This window comes from Solanum lycopersicum, chromosome 4, assembly GCF_036512215.1.
Source record: "Solanum lycopersicum chromosome 4, SLM_r2.1".
NCBI lineage: Eukaryota > Viridiplantae > Streptophyta > Magnoliopsida > Solanales > Solanaceae > Solanum > Solanum lycopersicum.
Genome location: NC_090803.1, coordinates 3185608 through 3210294, shown reverse-complemented (window position 1 = coordinate 3210294; position 24687 = coordinate 3185608). Strand labels below are relative to the sequence as shown.

The 24687-nt window shown below is 33.8% G+C and overlaps 3 protein-coding genes across 31 annotated transcripts; 2 read left to right on the top strand and 1 right to left on the bottom strand.

Moving 5' to 3' along the window:
• Positions 1-5969: 5969 nt before the first annotated feature.
• Positions 5970-6338, bottom strand: LOC101251274 (disease resistance protein RPP13-like). The gene has a single exon (XM_069296376.1). It carries the CDS (start codon positions 6336-6338, stop codon positions 5970-5972), a length of 369 nt encoding a protein of 122 aa, XP_069152477.1.
• A 2134-nt stretch (positions 6339-8472) lies between these two features.
• On the top strand, positions 8473-17466 carry LOC101266113 (uncharacterized). Of its 3 annotated transcripts, XM_004236799.5 has the most exons (11): positions 8473-8659; positions 10466-10676; positions 11798-11923; positions 12001-12153; positions 14696-14825; positions 14922-14963; positions 15361-15609; positions 15751-15790; positions 16582-16659; positions 16822-16929; positions 17000-17466. In XM_004236799.5, exons 1-10 carry the CDS (start codon positions 8589-8591, stop codon positions 16886-16888), a joined length of 1167 nt encoding a protein of 388 aa, XP_004236847.1. In that variant the 5' UTR covers positions 8473-8588; the 3' UTR covers positions 16889-16929; positions 17000-17466. The 3 variants fall into 3 exon arrangements, with proteins under 3 accessions (XP_004236847.1, XP_010319328.1, XP_010319329.1); XM_010321026.4 differs by lacking the exon at positions 15751-15790; XM_010321027.4 differs by having other exon boundaries at positions 16822-17092.
• Positions 17467-18217: 751 nt separating this feature from the next.
• Positions 18218-24677, top strand: LOC101266410 (protein LNK1-like). 27 transcript variants are annotated; one of them, XR_011220411.1, is made up of 9 exons: positions 18229-18364; positions 19029-19598; positions 19699-20035; positions 22097-22360; positions 22484-22702; positions 23355-23566; positions 23665-23813; positions 24092-24221; positions 24306-24677. XR_011220411.1 is itself a non-coding variant. In XM_069296421.1 (8 exons), the coding sequence occupies exons 2-8, from the start codon at positions 19237-19239 to the stop codon at positions 24399-24401; spliced, it is 1557 nt and encodes a 518-aa protein (XP_069152522.1). In that variant the 5' UTR covers positions 18239-18364; positions 19029-19236; the 3' UTR covers positions 24402-24677. The 27 variants fall into 27 exon arrangements, 15 of the variants coding, with proteins under 15 accessions (XP_025886366.1, XP_069152522.1, XP_069152526.1 ...); XR_011220410.1 differs by having other exon boundaries at positions 18242-18393; positions 19035-19598; XR_011220409.1 differs by having other exon boundaries at positions 18243-18364; positions 19022-19598.
• The last annotated feature ends 10 nt before the right edge of the window (positions 24678-24687 follow it).

Sequence of the window (24687 nt, the reverse complement as noted above, 5' to 3'; positions counted from 1 at the left end):
CCTCAACTTTGTCATTTAGAGCTGATATACCCCTTATTATGAAAGTGACTCATATATACCCCTACTTGTAAACAAATGACTCAGATATACTCTTTTCCTCTAACGGAAATGAAAAAAAAAATAATTTTAATCTAAATTTTTATTATTTTTTTTCTAAAAAATATAATCCCAATCCTCGTCAAACATATTTTCTTTGACTTTTTTTTTTGTTTCAATGACTAGTTTATAATTATTATTTTGATAATCAAATTTATTTATGTTTCACTAATATTCTTGTAAAACTTATTGTAGATGACCAAATTTTTTCTTCAAATACGAAATTAAATTACAATACACACAAAAAAAATAGTTTAATTTTTTATTCTTTAAACTAAGGAATGAAAGAAAAAACAAAATAAGAATAAGAAATTCAAATAATTATAATAAAAGAAGTCAAAAAATAATTAATATATGAAAAAAAATTAAAATATACCTTGAACTTTGATAGAAGAATCATATATACCCCTAAATAATTTTTAAATTTTTTTTAGAAGTAATAAATATAAATTTAAAACTAATTTTTTAGCTTTCGTGAAATGAAGGATATATGTGAGCCATTTTGTAACGGTAGGGGTATATGTGAGCCGTTTATATAACGGTAAGGGCATATATGAGCCACTTTTATAACGAGGGGTATATCAACTCCAAATGACAAAGTTGAGGGGTATATCAGACCCTTTTCCCTCTATTTAAAAAGATATCTCATATTAGACTAAAGGCATTTAAATATTCAGATTAGAAGAGTTTGTTTAATTGTTCCTCCACCTAAATCACTTAATTAGCTAATTAATTAATTGTACATCTGTTTTATGGAAAGACTAGTTACGACATTTTAACTAGGAACGAAAGATTTTTAAAATTTATGATTTTAAAAATTTCATAGTGGTTAAAAAATTATATTATTAATAGTCAAATAAGAAATTCCAAATTTAATCTTTAAATGATAATTTTCCTTGTTTGGGGAATCTATAGGGAAAAATAGGAGCATGACTTTTCAATTTGAAGATGCATTTTGTAACTTTGAAGAGAAAGATATAAAATATTCGATAAGTCAGCACAAATTAATTCGAATTCATCCATGGAGGTTATTCCATAAAAGATTTTGTTAGAACTTGAAGTTCAAGTTCTCAAAATTAATTTTTAGTGATTTCTCAAAATGAAATTTATTTAGTAAAAATTGAGCAACTTTTGTATTGAATTTTAGTTTTATTTCGTTGGAATTCAAAATTATATTAAAGTAATTTGATAATTGTATAATGATTGATGAGTTATATAAAAATTGTGTTGTATGTTGTTGTAGTTGCATAAAATTTATATGAAAGAAAATACCCTTCAAAGCTTTAGTGACAATTTTATTCCCTTTAATAAAATTTACTGATCCATAATTTAGTGTCACCAAAATTTAAAAGTTTGTTTCTTCTATATCAATTTCGTTTGAGAAACGACTTATTCATGTGATTTTGTAATGACCCTTCTTGTCATTTTTAGTATTTTATCTTCTGTGCATCGTTTAGAGCATTCCTATAGCGATCCCAAGTCATTTATGACTTGCTGAGACTGACAGATCGATCACCTGGTCGTTCGTTGATTGTTGTGTGAGCTTTAGTATTTTTGGAGCTTATGAAACTTGAACGATCATTTTTTATCAAAAGTTCAAGAAGATGACATCAGAATCCTGTTAGGTAAAATGACATAGATGAATCAAACTTTCAACGACCGATGGCGAAAATGAGTTTTGTTAATGTTCAAGTTTAACGACTTCTTAGATTCAGCTGTTTTTGCAAGAGTTGCATAAGATGAAACCTGTTTTGTAATGGCGAATGACATGAATGAGTCGTTTATAATAGTTTGACGACATATTTGAGCCTTTTTTTCCTTAATTAAATCATCACAAAATCATTTTAGAATAGAATCCCAAAAAAAATAATTGTTTGAACCAATTCCCCACACTAAAAACAAGCAAAAAAAAAAAAAAAAAAACAGGAGAAAGTTGAAACAATCCAAGTGTTGCAGAAGCCAAGTTGATGAACTTGAATGTCTTCATGTACAACTTCTTCTCTAGAAATATTAACACAAAGGTATAACACCTTCTTAATTTCCAAGTACAACACATATAGATATCAAAACACATCTATATGTTGGAACACATTACAAATATTTGGATCGAAGAACATAATTGACCTCAACTTCAAATTAGAAAGATCAAGTGAGTGGTACCTTTCTCCTTGACTAAGAATGGTTGGATGATAAATGTCAAAGAGGTTTATGTCGGATGCCTTTTATATCGCAAGATCACGGAGTAAATCATGAACCCTACATTTTCAGTAACTTTTTTCCAAAATGTTTTAGCCACTTGAACCAAGCTTCGTCTTATCAGCTCATTCAACAAGCCTTCAGCGACATTTTCCATTCTTTCTTCTCCTCTTGGTATGGTGAAACCCTCTGCCATCCACATCCGTATTATGTTATTGGCCTCGACCACTTGATCTTCTGGAAAAATACCAAAGTACAGAAAACACCGCTTGAGCGTAGCTGACAAAAATCGTTGAAGCTTAATGATAGTATGTAGGAGATTTCAATAGAGTCTTCTTCAATGTCCTTCCAAAGGCAGTCTTTAACTTTTTGCCATTCGTCTTGTCCCCTTTCATGCTAAAGTAGTCCACTCAATACAACAATTGCAAGAGGTAGGCCTCTATAATTTCCATCATATCCTTAACTAGACTTACCATCGCTGGAATCATTGCTCGAACATCAACTAGTTTCCTACAAAAGAGTTCCCAACTTTCTTCTTGTCTTAGGAAACAAAGTTCATGGACAAAACCTCTGTTGTCTGCTCTTTCAGCGACACCCACTTTGCGAGTGGTAATAATAACTCTGCTGGCATTATTGCTATCCGAGAATGCTCTTTTCAAACTCTTCCACGCTTCTCGCTGCCACATATCATCAATCACCACAAGGTATTTGTGTTTTGTTATTAGCTTACGAAGGTGATTTTCTAGATCTCTTTCTGCCATCTTTTCCGACAAATCTAGAGTTTTTGTGTTGTAACCTTGGATGGATTTTATGATAGTTTTAAGAAGATTCATTGTGTTGTACTCTTGAGAAACACATAAAATTTGAGATTATTGTAATTTTAGTTCATTCAAATTCAAAACTACAGACGAATTGTATCAAAAATCATATAATGCCGGATGAGTTATATGTAAATTGTTTTTAAGTTTACTATGTTATCATAGTTGTATTTTTTTCTGATCTCCCATTTGGTGTCTGGTATCCGTGGGAGCCTGACTATCCCGAATTCACGCCACGTAGGGGCCATTTGAGGAGAGTGCTCCATACCAATAATTTTTCCATACCGAGGATTTAAACCCGAGACCTGGAAGGAGCAACTTCATCCACTGCAGTCTGCAACATATCTTTTGCTGGTATTGTAGTTGTATTTAGTTTGATATGAATATTGTATACAATGTTGTTGTAGTTGTATGAGATTTTCAGTAATGAACTTTATACAAAGTTTATATATTGTTCATACACAAAAATTATGAACGAAATTCTAAGCTCTAAGTGAGATAGATATATTTCATATGAATTTTACGCTGTTTTCATACACGAGATTTCATATATGTTTGGAAAAAAAACTCCTATAGGTGATTTTTCTACAAAATTATGTAAGATTAGGATTTGTTTGTATATTTACCTTTGCTATAATCAAATACGCTTCACGCCTTTCATTCTCTCTGGAATCTCCATGAGCTTCGGACAATGATCGATATGAAGAGCTTTAATGAGAGGCATCGCGTTTGTGCTTAAATTCCATCTTTCTAGCTTTGAAAGAAAACCAAGATAAATGAACTTTAGTTGACTGAAGCTGTTATCATTGCTCGTTATTTCTTCTCCTTCATAAGCTCTACACAATTCGAGATTCCTTAGGTTTGGCAACATTCCCAAAATAGGCATCGGATCTTCTGTCAGTACTGAGTCCCTCAGAACAATCATTGTGATGGAATTTGGAAACGGAGACAATTTCTCTATTCTCCCATTTAAATACAATTTCTGGAGCTTTTCACAACGATTAACAAATTGAAGGGATGGGAATGATATTACTTCTTCAGAAAACAATGTGAGAGTGCTTAGGTTTGTCAAGCTGCTAATGTTGTTTAGGGAGTAATAATTCCAAATATTACGCATGGTTAATTCTCGAAGATTGATTAAATAAGCAGGGTCAATATCTTCCCACTGATCACAAGAGATGTCTTTAAGAACATGAAGACTAGTGAGTTTGTTTATACGTACCAGAGGTTCTCAATACCGAGCAACTAAATGTCTTAGATTTATTAGGTCAGCTGTCTCGTGGGGTAGTTGGTATAAGCGTCCAGTTTCATTTACAACACAAAGTGTCTGTAGATTCTTGAGGTTGCCAATTTACAACACATATAAACGTCGGAACACATCTGTAAGTTCAAACAGATTATGAAAATCTGGATCGAAGAACATAATTGACCTCAACTTTAAATTAGAAAGATCAGGTTAGAGGTACCTTTTTCCTTGACTATGAATGGCATGTCTAATACATGAAGAGGATATGGAGTGATTTCTTGGATCATAAATGTTAAAGAAGTTTATCTCCGATGCCTTTTGTATTGCAAGATCACGAAGTAAATCATGAACCCTGCATAAAGTAACTTTTTCTCAAGATGTATTTACCACTTGTATCAAGCTTCGTCTTATCAGCTCATTCAAGTAGCATTCAGCGACATCCTCCATTCTTTCTTCTCCATTTGGTATGAAACCCTCGGCCATCCACAACCATATTATGTTCTCAACATCGACCACTTGATCTTCTGGAAAAATATCAAAGTACAGAAAACATTGCTTGAGCACAATTGACAAATCATTATAGCTCAATGATAGTATATAGGAGATTTCAATAGAGTCATCTTCAATGTTCTTCCAAAGGCAGTCTTTCACCTTTTGCCATTCGTCTAGCCCCATTTTATGCGAAAGTAATCCGTGTTGGATTTTAAAAAAGGCGTGAATGGAAAATGAAGAGTTGCGACTTTTATGAAGAGTTGTGACTTTTATGAAATGTTGCGACTTTGATGAAAAGTGGTGACTTTTATGAAAAGTTGCAATTTTTATGAAAAATTGTGACTTTTATGGAAAGTTGTGAGTTTTATGAAAGGTGACGATCATTCTGAAAGATTGTGACTTTTCCAAAGGTTTGTGACCTTTCCGGTAAGGCACAATAAGAACCTTTTCGCACCACCCTTTGTCTTCTATAAATTGAGGGATTTCCTCTCATTTTAAAAAAAGAATTAATGGACTTCTTCTTCAACTACTAAATTTAGTATTCTAAGTGTACTTTACTGCCGTTGAGTGGTTCGCTGACACCGGAGTTTTTGGTATCTATACTCTGGTGATTGAGATCATTTTACCCTAGGAGGTCATATTCCAAATCAAACCTCGGATACTAGAGGGGAATAATTTCCTTAAGGGGACACTGTGAATTCAGTGGACTTGATCTTTTTCCTATTAAATTTTTTTTCAGATTCTGGTACGTGTTTTACAAATTTTAGATTTGTGAATTAATTTCAGTTCTTCTATTCTTCTATTCTTCACTGGTTCATTAAACTTGGTAACTTCGTGTTTCTGCAAAGTTTGTTGGAATCAGTAAGATTCTTTAGACACATATTAACAACAATTCCTCTTTAAGAAAAATATTTCGTATATTTTTTTTAAAATCTGTTTCTGATTCTAGTTTCGCTACTAGTTTTAATTTTCTAGTTGTGAAAATGTTCTTAAACTTTGTTTTCTTACAAAGATGTTCAAAGTTTTGTTCTAAGTATGTTTGGAATACAAGATGAACAACAATCCGCTCAATACAACAATTGCAAGAGGTAAGCCTCTACACTTTTCCACCATATCCTTAGCTAGACTTTCCATTGCTGTAACCATTGATCGAACATCAAGTAGTTTCCTACAAAAGAATCCCAACTTTCTTCTTGGCTTAGGAAACGAAGTTCATGGACAAAACCTCTGTCGTCTGCTCTTTCAGCGACATCCACTTTGCGTGTGGTAATAACAACTCTGCTGCCATTATTGTTATCCGGAAATGCTCTTTTCAAACTCTTCCATGCTTCTATTAGCCACACACCATCAACCACCAAAAGGTATTTGTGTTTTGTTAATAGCTTACGAAGGTAAATTTCTAGATCTCTTTCTGCCATCCTTTCCAACAAATCAAGAGTTTCGTTGGTGCAAACTTGGATGGATTTTATGATAGTCTTAAGAAGATCCATTGTGTTGCACTCTTGAGAAACACATATCGACACACGTGTAGGGAAGGTATTGACTATATACTAGGACTTCTGTAGAGGTTTCTCGCAAGAGTGGTCTTGCCTACACCGCCCATGCCATAAATGCAGAGGACACTTCGACAAGGCTCTGGTTTGAGAATTTCAACTAGCAATGTTTGTACAACATCCTGAAATCCAACAAAAATGTAACCGCGGTCATCCACATATGAGGTAGTTCTCCTCAATATTGTAACCTGATTACTTGGCCCTTGATCTCCTGAATTGATATTTGTAATACGATAAGTCTCTCGTTTGCGAGAGATATCCATGATTCGTTGCTTGAGTGATTGAATCTCCTCTGCCACATACTATAATTTCTTCTCCTTCCTATATATGCAAACGCAAGCCTTGAGACGACTAGCACATTTACCAGCCTCAAAGTTGTAAGTCTCAAGTATAGCAGTAGATTGAGAGTTTGATAATTGTTATGATGGAAATGAGTATTTAAAGCTTAAGAAAATCCAACATTAGAAAAAGTCTTAAAGCAGAAAGAGTTAAGGTTAATAGTAAAGAAAAGTATATATTCTCTGGTAAGTGTTGAGGCAAGAATTTAAAATTGCATGACACGAGTTATACTTTATAAATTCAGTGACACAAGTTGTGTCTTTAGACAAAAATTAAAAGCTAAAGCGTATGTAGATCGTACGAGTACCTCGTGGAGGCAGATAGACTATTTCAGAAAGAAACTCAACAACAAGTCTTCCTAGAACAAACATTATTTTAAAAGTTTTATCGAACGAAATCAGATTATAATTAAGGATTTCTTTTTAATTTTCCTTGTTTGGGGAATCTATAGGAAAACTTTCGTTTCAATTGGTGATTTCTCCAAAGAAATGGAATTTCGAGGAGACTAATAATATAAAATTTGAGATTATTTGGGTAAAATTCGAATTAGTTTCGAATTGAAATTTTGATTTTACTTCGTTTAAATTCAAAATTACATACAATTGTATCAAAAATCAAATGATAATCATAATATGGCGGATGAGTTATGAGTAAATTATTTTTTAAGTTTGGTATATTTATAATAGTTGTATTTTTTTTTCTAGTCTCTCACTAAGTGTTAAGTATCCACTGAAGCTTGACTTTCCCAAATTCATGTCACGTAGGGTCATTTGAGGGAAAACACACTCTATCAAGAATTTTTACATACTGATGATTCGAATCTGAAACCCGACAGGAGTAACTCATCTACTGCAACATATCATTTGTTGGTATTGTAGTTGTATTTAGTTTGATATGAATGTTGTATGCAATAGTATCTAACATGAGCTTCATACAAATTTTATATAGTTATATACATATTTTATACCAAATTTATGTACTTTTTATACACAAAATTTGAATATTGACTTAAACAAAAAATTATATTTGAAATACCAAATAATCCTATAATATTGAGTTAAACAAAAAAAAAATAAAAATTGAAATACCAAAACAATCCTATAATACTACTTATTCAATAATACCATTAAAATGAAATAAATTGTATCTTTATAACAAGGAGTTAGTGAACTAATAACCAAATTAAACTATTCAACATAAGTAATTTATTTATGAAAATAATTAGTTATACAATTTTTTTGAAATATCATTTTTATAAAAGTAAAATCCTTGTGCAAATGTCGAACGAAATAATTTATCGATCATTTTTATCTATGCAAAACTGTGACAGAGTGATTAAATTAAAAAAATATTAATATTTGTAAATTGTAATTTATTCTATATATTTATGAAACAATTTGATCTTACATTTTTATCTCTTTTATATATATATATATATATATATATATATATATATAATAATAATAATAATAATCATCATCCTAAATATTAATTAATGATAAAAATGACTAGTAGACATGAATATCCATAATAAAGTAAAATGATAATTTTATTTTACAAATTATCTCAGCTATTAGTATATTTTTTGTGTTGTCACATTTCTCAACTAATAATTTATAATATTATTTTTCTATATTATCAATAACTTATTTGAATTTATCCAATAAGATTAATATTGGTAATGTTAATTTTAGATATTTATCAATTTAAAAAAGGTATTATAGTTTGTAAGATAGAATTTATTATTATTATTTTTTTTGATGTTTACCAGTACCACCGCTCTCTCTTCACTTTGCCCCTTCATTTTTTTTCCTTTCTGAATCCTTCATATCAATTGCCGATTACGCCATGGAAGAAGGTTCATCGCGACGTGCCAAACGTCCCTTCGTTGAGGACGATGACTCCAATAAAGCTCCAGAGTAACTATTTCCTTCCTTCTTTCTTTTTATTTTTTATTTTTGAAAAATTTCATGTGATTTTGTGCCCTAATTTATTCTGAACATACTTAGGGATTCTGCACAGATGAAAGCTCATATTCATTTGTTATATTGATTTCGGAATATAAAATTTGAGCTGTAAGTTTGTGATTTCTTAGTAAATAATATTTTGTATATGTTTGAAACATAGTGGTGAAACCCCAAGGGTGTGGCTTAGTGATTAATGAAGTGGTTGAGAATTCTGAGGTCTTATAAAACTCAGGGAAGACAACAAAGTTATTTGGTGGGAGGTGGGACGTATCCAATGTATTTGGATACCAAGGTCATTAAAATTAACAAAAAACTTCTCAAAGGGTGTGGCTTAGTGGTCAAGGGAGGTGGGTTGAGCATCATGAGGTCTAATGTTCAATTTCTAGTAGAGACAAAAATGCTAGATGATTTTTTTCTATTTGTCCTAGTTTTGGTGGACAGAGTTACCTGATAGTTGTTAATGGTGAGAGGTGGAATTAGTTGAGGTGTGGGAAAACTGGCGTGAACACCACAATCATAATAAAAACATAATGCGAAAGGAAACCAATTTATTTTACCATTGAAATTTAATGACATTGATTTCATAAAAAAGTGAATAAGGAAGGGTGTGATCTAGTGGTTAATGAAGTGAGTTGAGAACCATGAGGTCTAAGGTTCAAATTCCAACATAGAGAAGAAAAGTGATTTCTTTCTACCTGTCCTAGCCTTGAGGATAGAGTTACTTTATAGCTGTTTTGGTGGGGAGCGACAGATATCTATGTAATTAGTTAAGGTGCGCATAAGCTGGTCTAGTAACTACAGTTGTCTAAAAAACGAAAGAAGTGAACTAGGGGGAGTATTTTGTATCAATAGAAAGATAAAAATAGATAAATAAGTAAGGAAGCTCATTTTTGTTTTTATAACTCAATTAATTCTATCCTATGGGATCTCTACTACCTCCCATCCACATAGATATCACTTTACTGTGTCAATTGAGGCTTAAATAGATAGGGAGAATACACATAGTATTTTTTGCTTCTGCTGGGATTGATTTATTATGTCATTATTGTAAGAATTTTAGGAGCTTCCCAGAGGAGTTCAGGAGTATGTACTTGGATTTGCTTTCTTTCAGCTGCTATCTATTTTTGTTATTCTGCAAATGCGCCCAGATTCTATTAGCTTGTTTTTTCCTAATCTGAATTACCGTTGATTTCATATATGATGTGAACCTGGAGCAAAAATCTAGTGGGAATGGGTGGATTGTGTATTCTTAGTACCTAGAAAATGTCTAATAAAGAAGGGTGTGTTTGGCCTTGAGAGAACTATGCAAGAAAATACTTTATTTGTTGGAGATTTAAGGAATTATACAGTGACTATGCCTCATGCCCAAACTAATTGGATTAGTTATATGTAATCTCTATATCTATTTACTCTAACTGTGATCATTTCATTCCAGTGCTCAATAGTTTGTCTTTGAAGATAAAGTAGACTGCTTTCTTTTTCAGATTAGAGGTTGTATTTTGTTGTTGAGACTGTCATGAGTTTAGTACGAGAAAAAATAGATCTTTTTTACCTACTGTTATTTTCCTTGTAAAGATAATGTGTTTCATGAGACAGCAATAGCAAGTAATACAACTTCAAATAGCGTTTTTTTTTTCCATGTGACGTCTGCCATGCTCTATGACAACCTCATTTGTTGGGTTCAAAATAGTTTCATTTATGATGCTGGATTTTAAGGATGTTTGCATTGACATGTTGCTTTCTTCCTCAACATCACAGGCAGAAGCGTGTAAGGTTCCCAAAGGGTAAGAAGGCAAAGCAGGGCGATACCACGATTGATGGGTGTGAAGATAAACCTAGTGGGCGGACAGATCCTCGCAATGCAGCCAAAGAGCGTTCGGCACGGCGGAATCAAATAACAGCGGAACTCCTTGATGAAGAAAACGAAGGTGAAATAGCTGACATATCGCGGGCAGAAGTGGAATATGAGGTTTGTCCTTCCAATATCTGTTATTCCATAATTGTTTGATTGTAGTTAGGTACTTTGTGGATATCTGATGTCTACTTCATATCTCTTGATAAGGAAGTGATACTAGGATTATTACAAACTTTTTTGGGGCTTGGCATGATTTGTGCTGCGTGTTTAGCTAGAACAACTTAGATATGGGTAATCTTCTTTAAAAGAGCTGAGATATGGGTACTCATGCACAATTGAAAACCATAAATAATCATGATTGCTAATTATATTCCCCAAGTAGTAAGTAGTAACGTAAGCAAAATAGGGACCATCTGTAACTTCATTTTAAAAACCCCACTAATACATATCAATCCTTATGCTCTTGAAACAAAGGTCAAGGAGACAGAATGGTGTTTTTTCTTAGCATATAGCGGCTCATCAAAAGGAATAGCATAAGGTTGCATGCCATGTGTAAAGGAATCATCATCAAATAATTGTGCGCTTCACTTAATAAAGCATGTGCCTTACTTCTCTCCTATTCATTTCAAGCCTCGCAGACGCTTTTTTTGCACTTTTCACTTTTAAATTCACTGAGCATGAATCGTTGTTTCTGTGTCCAATAGGCTTGTCTCATTCTATCTTATGTAGAGTTCTTCCTTGGACTTTATGAACTGTGGGTTTTTGAACTTTACAAATAGAAAATGGGTAAGATTTAAATTCTGCACGTACTTTAATTTGCATAGAGATGAGAATAGGATTACAAAGAAGAAAAGAATTTATCTGAGTTCCCTTGAATAAATTTTTCCTGTTCTTCATAATTCCCTCGCCAATGAAACAATGGAAATAAAATTTGTAGCTTTACTTCCTTTGTTTCCTTCTGTTTTATTTTCCGAGCATTTTATTTCTTTTACTTAAACTCTCAAAACATAAATGTTAATTAAATTTCATTATTTCTGCTTCATGTGCTGTCACATTAAATTCGTGGAATTATATTGTTATTTGTTCTTTGGTTCGGCTCTCCAGCCTATAAACAAACTGAAGTACTTGGAATTATCATTAATGTCAAATTTTGCATATTCTAATTGCTCTATGGCTAAACTTTGTATTTCTTGTATTCCTTTCTGGTGTAACTAATGGAATATCTCTGGTTGCAGGAAAATGAAACATTCATTGATGATGGGATTGCAATAGAACCTTTTAATCTGAATAAAGAGAGAGAAGAAGGTTATTTTGATGCATCAGGAAACTATGTTGAATATTTAAATGAAAATGAGATAAAGGTGCTAGTCTTACATCAAACATTTTCTACCCCAGGCCCCATTCCTTGCATCTTTTCCTGATCTTAGTAAGTGTACAGGATGCATGGCTTGATAGTGTTGATACTGAGAAAACATATTCTGGGAAGAAAGCTATCAAGATATCAAATGAAGATGAGATTCAAGACCTTACATCAGAACAACTAGGAAAGATGAAGAGGCGAATTGCTGATGTGCTCGAACCAGGAGAAACAGTAACTATTCCCACCTCGTGTTTTCTAGTTTTTTTTTGTTAATTTTTTTTAATGGATAAATACTGTTGATGGCATTTGCTTGTAGATTTTTTTTAATATCTTCTAAATATTTTATGTGCTCTCATTTCTGGTTCCTTCAGTGGTGGTTTCAACATGAATCTTATCTGCTTTTCCCTCATGTATTATCTCGTACTAATGGTTGCATATTGATACTGTGTTTGCTGTTGCTTGCATATTATATTTTCTTCATTGTCCAAGCAAAGTTCTTTGTGGCTTTTTGCTGTTGTTTTCAAATGAGAAATGGAGAGGCTATGGTTGAGCTGTTAAGATTTAGAGCCTGTTTGGCTCAGCTTAAAAGCTGGTCAAACTGACTTAAAAGCTGGTTTTTGACTTATTTAGCTGTTTGACAATACTCAAAACAACTTATTTTAAGTTAAAAAAAACTTATTTTAAGTCAAAAGTTAAAAGCTGGGGTAGGGGTGCTTTTTTTCCCCAGCTTATAAGCTGTTTTAAGTTGACCACATTTTTACCTGTTTGCCCTTAATATTTTTATACAATCTTCAAATTACCCACATAATCCTAACATCTCTTTCTTCTATTTTTTCCTTTTCACGTGTGGATGATAGACAATTACTATTACTAATGAATGAAAATAAAATAAATCTTAAATCTTTCAAGTGATCTATTCAAATTATATATTATTTAAATGTAAAATAAGTTGCACATATAACTTAAATAAAAAATTATATTCCTCTTATAAATAATTTGTGATAATAAAGAAATATGTGAATGATAGACAATTATTATTACCTATGGATGAAACTAAAATAAAATCTTAAATCGTTCTTTAATCTATTCAAATTATATATCTTTTAAATCTATAATAAGTTTATATTCCTCTTATAAATAATTTGTGATGAGAAAGAAATATGTGAATGATAGCAAAATATAATTATTTATGGCTGTAAAATATAAATAAATTAACTTTTATTATGTTAACAGCTTTTAAGAGCATTTAAGACATTTTGATTTAAAAAGGTGTTTATCAGCACTTATTTGCCAAACACATCAAGCTTTTTTAACTTCATCACTTTTATCCAAACGCATAACTGCTTATTTTAAAAATAAGTTTCAGCACTTTCAAAAGTACTTTTTTAAAGCTGCTTTTATTAAGCCCATCCAAACGGGCCCTTACATTGTTATTTCACAACTTTTTGTCAAATTTTGGTTGAACACAAATGAATGAGTCAAGGCATGTTTCTTGAATCATATTAGAATTGGAGTAGTTAAAAAAGAACTAGGTGGATTTTATGGGGGCTCATTCCCAAGGCATTTAATATTTGAATTTAACAGTCGTGTGCACTTGTGCATGTTAAAGCCAATTCCAGAAATATGTAGGTTAAAACTTTAGAATCACCGCAATATAATAAATACCTCATTGGCTTTTCTGAAGGAGAACTTTTGGTACCCGTCAGAACAGCACATCCTTTCGAAAATTTTGCGCACCCTGTAGGAGCTATGTTCATCATTAAATTTCATCATGGTAGTTAGACATTGGCACCATCAACTTTGCATCTGATATTTTGACAACTCCACTTATTTCCACTACAAATACTTCCTCTAAACACAGCCATCCATTCAATAACAAGTAAATTTAACATATTGTTTGCTGTATTGCTCAGTCAGTTACTTGCTTGCTTCCTCTGACAGCTTTCCTCTCTCCAAATATGAATAAGTTAATGATAAGATGCTTTGCATCAGACCAGCATACTGGTAAACCACACCATTTATTCTTTTCCCCTTCCCTCCCTTGGTCATCTATCCTTGTCAATCAGGATATTCAAGTGTAAGGCCTTCACCCAAAAGTTCCTGATGCCTGCACGGCAGAGGTGTGTCATCTGGCATCCAGTCCATTGGGGGTGCTGGCAGGTCACTCTCTCTATTCTCTACAAAAAATCTGTTAAACATAGGTTGCTTTGAGGGTACATGCTATTCAATTAAAGGAAGACGGTAGTAGATTTTGTTTGAGAGAAGGCTTTGCCTATTTGCTTGGAAGGTTAATATCTGAATCTGGTGTGGTGTTTAAGAACACCAGGATACCCTTCTCTCTTATTTTCAGTATGTATCACTCTTTTGTTTTATTACCATGTTTAGCATTTAGGGTATCAGAGCTGTGATCAATCATTTTGTTTTTGATAATTTCTGGAAGCTGGTTGATTTTTTTTTTTTTGATAATGGTAACTGAGAAGCTGGTTGATTTTTGTCCCTTCATTTCCAACCAAACAAATCGTGCTGCCTATTTGCAATTTGCTCACAGCGGATTTGCTTTGCAGCTAGTTCTCTCGACATTATTGTTAATTTAGACCATAGACCATTTAGTTTTTATTCCTGTATTAGCTGCCTCATATGAACCTGGCAGGCCTTGTACGATAAAGTTATCCACTTGTTATGTTTGAATACTTCTGCCAAGAATCTTTGTGCTATGAAGTTGATGTTGTTCTCTATTGCTTTGGGACTCATGGGAAGAACTTACTTCCAACAGGTTTTGCGAGGTTTAAGGAGATTGAAAGGTACCTCAAACAATAACAAGGGCAAAATGTCTGGAGAAACTAAGCAGCTGTTTGATCAGCTAACAGAAGATGCTATGAAGCTAATGGAGAATGGAGATTACAGTTAAGTGTGTTTGCATAATAACTGTATTGAAAGGTAATAGTTGAATAGAATACCAAGGACGGTTCTAATCTTTTAGTCTATTTCTTGTTTCACAGATGTGTATGAAGAAAAGCAAGAGAGTTTCCAGCGGGAAGCAGGTACTTATCATTGTGTTATTCCCTCTTTTCTCTGACATTATATCCACCATGACCACAACTCAAGGAAGTGGAAAATATATGATGGCAGTCTTGTCTCTTTCCCATTACATTCTTGTCTTTTCCCTAACCAAACTGGTTAAAACTTTCTTTTTTTTTAGGGGGGGGGGGGGGGGGGGGAAGGGGGCCGTGGAGGGGAAATATACAGAAAAACAGGAAGTAGTATTTCCCCTGGTTACTGGCTTCGCCTTTTTTCTACTATAAGGATGATATTGGTGACTTAAGTTTTATGCTAGGGTTCTGAAGTAAAGAACAATTAATTTTCACTTGCATGCGCTGACATTTCTGTTGAGCTGCATGAGTGACGGTATTATCTTATTTGCATTTTGTGTTGATCCAGAGGGATACGAGAAGTTAGCTCAAGCAAGACAGGGTAAATCCAGTGAATCAATGCAGCCTAAGCCCTATAGTATTCTCGATGAAGGTTTCCTCCCCAGTGGGTCAACTGCTACTGCAGAAGGACATCCTATGCATAAGACAGATGTGGCTTCATCTAATTCATATAACTCAGCTAGCAAGAGCGATGATGCATTTGACATGTTTGGTGAAGACGATGAAAATACTCCAGCTAATCCTGCCCCTAATGGAGGTAATTTGATCTCTAAACACATCTACAATTGACATTATTGACAAATTTAGTCCATTATTTTATGTGAGATAAGATTAAAAGTTTCTTTTTAAGCATATTCCCCTTTCCACATACGTGACTCCCACTCAATGTAAACTGTAGGTGATCAGCATGGTGATTATGTCTTTGATGAGTCCTCTGGGTATGTTTTCTACCTTTTAGCTCATCGCACTACTTTTCTCCTTCTGCTCATAGTGTGCAGACATCCTAGTAAATAAGAAATTAAACCGTCTCATTTTGAAATTCCACTGGATTCAAGTGGTGATTATATCTTTGATGAGTCCTCTGGGTATGTTTTCTACCTTTTAGCTCATTGTACTACTTTTCTCCTCCTGCTCATAGAGTGCAGACATCCTAGTAAATAAGAAATCAAACCGTCTCATTTTGAAATTCCACTGGATTCAAGTGGGAGCGCAGATTATTGTAGGGATCTTCCTTGTTCAATCAAAGAATCACCCAATGTTGTAGTTCTAAAGGAAGAGGATCCTATGAAATTTATTTGAACATAGTTCTTTCGGAGTTTTCCGTTCCAATTTATACTCTTTCAACATTCTTTTCAAGCTAATATTGGCAGAAGTGTTCCTGTCGGGTTGCCATTCCATTGTCAGTTTCTGCCCACATACTGATTTTGGAAGTTCATGTATGCTAGTTTGTTTGCTCGATATGATATCCACCTTTGTTTAGCAGTAGCAGGGACTACCAAATAACCATGGGTTTCCTGCTTGTCTAATCTTTCTACATTGACTTGATAAGAGCAGATATGGGATGTTGAGAGTGACATGAAAGGTTCATATGTTCTATCTGTCTAGGAACTTCAATTCCATTGTTTGACGAACTGCGCCTCCAAAGTTGAAATCAGTCATTAATGTCGGGCATTTCTTTTTGTATTTCTGTCTTAAACTTCTTACACTCTTTTTGTATTTTTCGTCTCAGTTATTACTACAGCAGCAGTTTGGGCTACTATTATGATCCATCATCTGGACTGTATTGCAATGCATCATCAGGACAATGGTAATGACACTCAACTGTTTTAACTGGACAAAATCGGGATATTGATCTTCCTATTTTCGATTGGTTCCTCGCAATTTGTGTGGACCCAATTGTAGTAGTGTGATTTGAACTGTCGCAAATAGTACTTTTGTTAACTGTTTTTCATTGATGTATCAAATGTAGGTACTCATATAATGATGAATCGGGCATATACCAAGAGGTGCCACAAGCTACATCTGACGCCAATTGAAAGAGACCGAGTTCTTATACAGAGGAGTGATGGTCCTGGCGGTAGTTTTCTTTGACAGAGGTCCACAGCTTTGCTGCATTTGTCAAACTTACTGATAGTTTTCTTTGACAGAGGTTGACGGCTTTGCTGCATTTCTCTAACTTACTGAATCTCAACCTTTGGAAACACAGCGTATTTGAGAAATGCTTTTTGCTTTCTGCCCAGTGCTCAGTGCAAACATCATGGTTGCGATGATATATTTTTCGTTTACGTACAAGCAGGTGTACAGTGGATTCATAGCACGTTTGAGAAGACAAAACTTGTTTCTTGTATCTTGTGGTGATAGACTACAAAATGCTGCTAGTTTTCAGTGCCTCTCGAACTGTAAAATTGTTGTCTATTTGTTTCTTAAGTTCTATTTGTGATATGACTGAAAAGAAAAGGCAGTGTAGTGCACTATAACTTCTGTTGACGAATTACAAGGGTGTATTGTGCGTAGCGTTACAAAATCTCTGCAAGAGGTTGTTTTCACGGTTTGAACCGTTGACCTCTTTGGTCTGATATTTTGAAGTTGAAAACATGATAGAGGGTTAAGTTAACCTATTTCGATTTTCGAATAGTTCATGAATATTTTTCCTTTCTAAAATTGACAAGAAACAAAGGATTCGTGTAAGTTTTTTGATAATAAAAATGTAATACTTGATGATTATTTTTTCTAATTATGAAAATTACCCGAGTGTTGATATTTAACAATCAACAATTCAATTTACGTGGCCTACCCTACTTCTAGTAATTTTATTAAATTCTTCCCAAATTTTTTTTTGTACTAGTTTACTAGATGAAAAGTAATAAAGTACATAATTCATCTCGTTTATATAAAAATATTGAGATAAAGAGTAATAAAGTACATAATTCATCTCGTTTATATAAAAATATTGAGATAAAGTAATTCTACAACTAATTAACTATGTATAACCAAACATAAAATACAATATTATTTCTTCCATTTCAATTTATTAATCATACTTTTTTTTTTGTTTTAAAAAAAAATAATCTATTTTTTCATTACGATCTTTAACTTAAAGCAATAAAATTTAAAAAATTCATTTTACTTTCTTAAACTTAATATCAAATCAAAATAAAAATTTCAATCGACTCCGCAATCCCAAAGGTGGATTAACACTAAACATTGAGCCACCGGTAATAAACATATAAATTAACTGACACGTGTCGGTTTTCATCATACGTGGACCAATTAGATTGCAGAAACAGATCTCATCTCAACCGTTTTTTCTCGTCCACGAATTTGATTCTCCCCCTTTTCCCACACAAATCGACGTGTCATCATCTGCTATATATTTAAAAAATTTCATTAACTTATTCAATTTAAAGTATTTTTATTGTTTTTTTGGTTTTCATTTTCAAAGCAATCAAATTAGGGTTGTATAGCTCAACTGTTTATTATCCGGCGAAGCGAATTCATCACTTTCCGGCGAGGTACTGTTTTGATTCAGAGAGTTTTTGTGGTGAGATCTCAATTTATGTACACTTTTTTTTTTTTTTGGTTTAGTTTTATTGCTTTGTGAATTTGAGGAGGAGTGTTTTCACCTTATGAACTGATTTTGTTTTGCTGTAAAATGAAGGAAAACAAGTAATTTTGGAAGTTGATTTTGATTGTTTGTAAATGAGTTCCTTCTTTGTTGTTGTTTTGTTGCTGTATGAATATAAGGAGGAGTGCTTTCAGCTAATGAATTTTTTAATTTTATTTTTTGCTGTAAAAAAAAAAAGAGTAACTTTGGAAAATGGATGTTTACTTAAGGTGAGAAGAGTTTTAAGCTTATGAACTGATTTTGTTTGTTGAAAAATGAAAGAGAAGAAATAAATTTGGAAATTGAATTTTAGTTAAGGAGAAGATTTTCAGCTTATGAAACGGATTTTTAGTGAAGGAGAGGAATTTATTTGTCAAATACATTGATAGCCTTAAAAAGAGCAGAACTTTCGTATCTCTAACGGTGGAAATAATCTTACCTTAATCCAAACTATGATGATTTCAATTTAAAGAAACAAATTCTGTGTTCTATTTTTGATTTACTCATTTTAAGGAAGCATCCTCTCTAGTTGTTTACAGCTAAAATTCTGTAACTGATGCTATAGCTTAAAGATGTAGCTTTGGATGAAGTTTGCATTAGCGATGATCATATAGTGCCACATCCTAGTTGTGAACATGCCAATGAAGTTTCTCTCCCAGACTGATAGCCGTAAGAAACCCCGGTGTGAAATAATTGGTTTATTAAGAACCATAGGAGCAATCTTCTCTTAAATATAATAATCAGCAAAAGGGCAAAGAAGTTCCTCCTTTATATAGTACAATGATGGAGAAGGACTCGAGGGCTGGTAGGCTTGATTGCGTGTTCCCTTCTAAACATGATAAGGACTCTGTTGAAGAAGTTTCAAGTTTATCATCTGAAAATACTAGGACATCAAATGATTGCTCCAGAAGTAACAATATAGACTCCATTAGCGGTGAGGTCCAGCCCAATAACCCCATTCTGGATGACAAGAATTCTGCAGTTAGGGACAACTTGCATAGCTATCCTCTTGGTCCCGTTTCTCAGGCAGATGATGATCTTGGTTTTCTTGATAGTAATCATGAGGATAAAAGTAGTACCGAGCTCTTATATTATAACTGGCCTGAGATGGAAAACTTTGAGGATGTTGACAGGATGTTCGGGTAATTGTTGTCTCTAGTGTTTTTCATGTGATTTTCTTTTTTTATTCAGAGGAGACTGACTAATACTTTATGATTGCTCACTGTTTATAATATCTTCCAGAAGTTGTGATTCAACATTTGGAGTTGGAGCTAGTATCGAAGATGACCTTGGTTGGTTTTCGTCATCTGGTGTTATTGAAGGATCTGGAGGTGGATTGAGGTCAGATTTGGAGTTTGCCTTCTCAACATCCAGTGCACTTGAAAATATCTCTGGAATGCAGGAAGCTTCCAGGTCAAAGGAAACAGGCAATTCAATTAATGATTCTGGCACTAAAGATCAACTCTTCAGTCAGACTGGCAGTTCAATGCCATCAGAGGATGAATCAGCCGTTCTGAGTCATCTATCTTTTACAAATGGTTCAAGTGATTCAGATTTCAAGATAGTGCCCATAAAGAAGGTAAATTATTAATTTAGTGTACATCGGGCTTTCTGTTTAGCCTTTTATTCCACCTCAGCTTAACCTTTAAGGTGTTCTATTTGAAGATTGTTGAATTCAATGGAGGGATCAGGTTGAGATTTTGTCTAACATGCACACATGAACTAGTGATAGAGTGTTATTGGCGTTCAGCATGTTCATCTAATTTAAAATCTTAAGCTGATAGAGAGAACACACTTTTATTTACTTAATTATGTTTCCAACATGTCCTTTACATTTGGACTTGATTCTTTTTCATGGGCCAAGCATATGTAGATTCTTTTTTGTTAATGGGTAGCAATGAATTCCAAACCCAGTACATGTGGCTGCGGTAATACCGTGTTGACTCTGTCATCATCTCATCTAAAAACTCATGTTATATCTTTCATAAGCACTCTTTCTTTTCCAAAATCTTGTCTTAAGCAAGGAAATACATGCATTGATGAGGTGCACTGTCGCCGGCACCAATGGTTTTGACTCTATTTTTATGCGTGAAACTTCTCAAGAAACATATATGAACAAAGTGGCTCCCCTCATGTAAAGGGACAACTGGGTGCACTGTTTCATCTAAGATATTCTGGTAATGAACACAGTTGAAGCAATTTTTTTCATTTGTTCCTCACCTCAGTCTGATCTCTGTTTCTTTAGTTTCTTTGTTGTTTCTGATTCTTCACTTGTTTTTACTCTTTAAAAACAAATCTTCACAGCAAAATTAGGAAAGGATGACTAGGTGAGCAATTTGTAGCACTTTTTTTTTTTTGAAATGTTCACAATTTTATATATCAGTGCATAAAAATTGAGCCAACAACCATAATTTGAGACATGACAACCTGATCAAATACTATCCTATACACTTATATATATTCTAAACACACTAAGATAGATTCAGTAGCCAGTGTGAGTTCTTTTTTACACAAACAAAAAAATAAGAAAAGTGAATTCATCTTGATCTACTGAGTCGGACTATCCTTGCTTGAAAGAAATCTCTGATTCCTTTCCCTACAGACAGACCACCATATCTGAAATGGTATCCTTTTTCATCTCCTTTATGCCTGGGTATAAGATGACTCCTCTATTCCGGCATGTCACTCTTTCCCCTACTCCCCCTGGCCTCCGCGTCAATTTTTCTTCTAGAAATGAATCTTTAGAAGCAAAATCATGAGTTGGTGAAACAGGGAAAGGTGCTATTTGCAACATTGTATACACAAATTTGCCTTCCTTTTTTTCCATGTATAAATGTTACTCTTCTTTGTTTCATTTTATGTGATGCAGTTTAATTGGGCACAAAATTTGAAAGGGAGAGTAAGACTTTTGAAATTTGTGGTCTAAAACAAGTCTTAGATATCTGTGTGACTGCGGTAAGATGAGAATTTTAAAGTTAAATACAGAACGACATTATTGCTTTTGGGACAACTAAAAACTAAAATGCATCACATAAGTTGGGACAGGTGGAGTAGTTTGGAAAATTGTAATTTGTAATCCATCTTTGAAGAACGCACTTTTTTCTTGTCTTGTTGGTTGGATTATGGTTCCTGCATTGAAAATGTAAATTTGTTTCTATTATTGATTAATGAGGTGTGGTTCGAACTGACAACATTTATTTTGCTTGTATTATTGATACTGATGTGTACTCATGAATTGGTTGTGAGTATAGGATATCTCTTAATTAATACAATTTGAACCTTAAAGATATAAAAAGCGAATTCATCGTCCAACTGGTTTATTATCTTCAAATTTGAAAACAATATAAATTGAATAGAATTAACCCAAAATATCTAAACATGAATCTAATTAAGCCAAAAGCAATAGAACAAAACAAATATATGTCCCTCTTTGGACTTTCTAGGCGTTACCACCATTTTACGTTAAAAGGCAATGGTGCACCCGTCACCTTAAAACCCTGGTATGATTCTGGTGTTGAGTAAGGTAAATGTGTTCTAGAGTTCCTAACTCTCTGGATGTGCACATTCTACTTGATGCATTCATCCTGATATTAGTGTTCACAATGATCTGCTTCTTTCTAATCTGTTTATGGGGTTGCAGATTAATCTTCACAAAATTAACTCTAAGCTCCAGAATCAATCTGAGGGAAAAAGAAAACATGTTTACGTGGAAAATGGGGAGACATTCAACTATATTGATAGCCTTCCAGAAGAGAGAAACCATCCTACTGCAATCACTGGATCTCAGGCTCTCACATCCACAGGTATTCAGCAGCACAAGCAAGTTGATGGATCTGATTTTGGGTATTTTCAGGATGGCTTTTCTTACTTATCTTCAGATTACAGTCATTCAGATCAGACTACGGTTTGTCCAACCCTATCCACAATTAAATCTAAAAAAAGCTGTCTCGTGACTCTTTCTGCTAAGGACTCCTGTGCGACAAATCAGATGCAGTTGATGGAAAGCTTACCTGATCCTTCTTTTCAGGTGGCTGGTATAGGAACAAATGAAAATATGGTGGACAAGCTACTTCAACGTTCTGTAATTAAGCATGAAAACAACAGGGATCTTGAAAGTGTCAGCACGGGAATTCCAGCAGAAGTAGGTTCCTCTATTGTAAAGGAGAGCTCTTGCACAAGTTCTGGGTTGAATGAAATTTCTGAGGAGGCAGATAGTTTTCATCAGCTTGAACATGTCATGGAACGGGTATAAAATCTCAATGAAAACTAATATGCATTTTTGATATTGTTTGGTGATGAGTTTCATCAAGGTTTGTTTTAAGTGAGTGATTTGACTAAACAAATTTGGCACACCTTATTTGTGTAGGTCAATAGCTCAAACGACATGTGCAATGCTTTTAGATGGTTCTCAGCTGGATTAAGATAGTTTTTTAGTCGAGGGACAATATTAATGACAAACATATTATACAAATTCCTATATTCTGGGAAGGTTAATGATGTGCAGCTACACACTCTTGTAGCTTCACGCAGTCATAGAGAACTATTCTATTTTGTCAGGAAGTTGTCACACAGCATGCTGTAGCATTGTGCATACATCTGACTTTTTCTAACCATTCTAAATTAGAGATCTTTGTTATTTAATTGAGACATGTGAAGATGCTGAGTAAATAGGAACTCATTTGGTCCTCTTATTCATTATTTATATTTATACAGATCACATATTAAATTATTTTTTGTGTTAGAATAATTCATATTAGTGATGGCGTTTTACTAAGACTTATTTAGAAAAATCTTTGTTCATGTATATCTATAGTAACCTATATCATACTATTGCCTATAGCTACAGAATATAGATATAGAAAAGAGTATTTGTCTCTTAGTGCATGTTTGTGTTGCAGATAGCAATGCAGAGAGCTGATTGCTTATTTAGTACAACAGACAGCCTTAATATAAAAGCTGTTCCTCATCATCTTGCTGCTTGCTTATTTTAAATTATTAATCAGCGGATGTGCAAAAGCCTTCCAAAGTCTGACTTATCGTTGAGTGTCTTGAAACTATCTTTGTGTTAATCCTGTAAACTTGGGCTAGGAAGGGGCAGTTAGCAGATTTGGTATGTGGTTCTTCAAGTTTATACATTTAGTTGGAAATCAACTTTCTTTTCAGTACATGCATGTTTGTTAGCTCACTCTGTTGAGCCTTCTGGTTTAGTTGGATGTAAGAACAAAGCTACGGATAAGGGATAGCTTGTATCGGTTGGCTCAGAGTGCTGAACAAAGGCTTAGACATGCTAATCTCAATAATGGATCTGGTGATGATAGTCACACAAGCAGAGCATTTGATGATGATGGAGCATACAGGTTGGTATCGTTTCTTGATGCCTTGGTCTACATGCATACTTCCCATATAGGCCGTATCATAGTTTGCATACTTCAAGCACACGGTATGTTTGGTTTAGTTAGTGAAGATCTTATGAAGCACATTTCTCACCCTTCGAGTTTGGAAAGTAAGTAGGTCTAGTCAGTCACACCTTGAATAAGCACTTTTCTTTTCTTGATACCAGTAATCATACTGGTAATGTGATAGATTCTGTTGGCTTCCTTTCTGTGGTCTTAACATCTATTGGCTTGTTTTTCAGATGCACAGGATATTTGGACACGGAGACAGACACTAACTCTATAGATCGATCTATTGCTCACTTACTCTTCCACAGGCCTTCAAACTCATCAGTGATGGCTGATTCTTTGGCTTTGGAGTCACCTTCCACGGTAGGTGTTTCTGCATATGCTTCCAAAAATTTCATGTTCAACACCCTGTATCTCAAACACACCCTGCAACTTGTCAATGAACAGATTTTCGAGACATTACTCAGCCCACCAATGATTGATGAGAACTTGATTTCTGCTGGAGAAAATGCAGCCGAACCAGATAAAGGCACGAAATATTAAACAGGCTTCTATACAAATGGGTTGTGTTTATTTCAATTTATGTCGCATGGACTCGCCTACATGTATGTGCATGTAAGTATCTGCTATGGATACTTATATACTCTTTTGTTGTTTAGTGTAATTCGAAGAATCTAAACAGTATGAGAATGAGGATCTATGTCAAATAGCTTACAGTTACTCGTGTGTTTGTGTATGAGAATTATCAAGAATCTCAAATGAGAAATTATTTCATGTAATATATAACACGCTCGTGTGTTTCATGGTTTTGATGTTTTATCCTTGGCAC

Excerpts from the sequence above, each read along its gene's own strand:
- LOC101251274 (XM_069296376.1), bottom strand. The coding sequence starts at position 6,338 with ATGGATCTTCTTAAGACTATCATAAAATCCATCCAAGTTTGCACCAAC.
- LOC101266113 (XM_010321026.4), top strand. The coding sequence starts at position 8,589 with ATGGAAGAAGGTTCATCGCGACGTGCCAAACGTCCCTTCGTTGAGGAC. Across the intron at positions 15,610-16,581 it reads TAATCCTGCCCCTAATGGAG|TTATTACTACAGCAGCAGTT; the intron begins GTAATTTGATCT and ends TTTTCGTCTCAG. Across the intron at positions 16,930-16,999 it reads GAGGAGTGATGGTCCTGGCG|AGGTTGACGGCTTTGCTGCA; the intron begins GTAGTTTTCTTT and ends TTTCTTTGACAG.
- LOC101266410 (XM_026030581.2), top strand. The coding sequence starts at position 19,237 with ATGATGGAGAAGGACTCGAGGGCTGGTAGGCTTGATTGCGTGTTCCCT. Across the intron at positions 20,036-22,096 it reads AGATAGTGCCCATAAAGAAG|ATTAATCTTCACAAAATTAA; the intron begins GTAAATTATTAA and ends ATGGGGTTGCAG. Across the intron at positions 24,222-24,305 it reads CTTTGGAGTCACCTTCCACG|ATTTTCGAGACATTACTCAG; the intron begins GTAGGTGTTTCT and ends GTCAATGAACAG.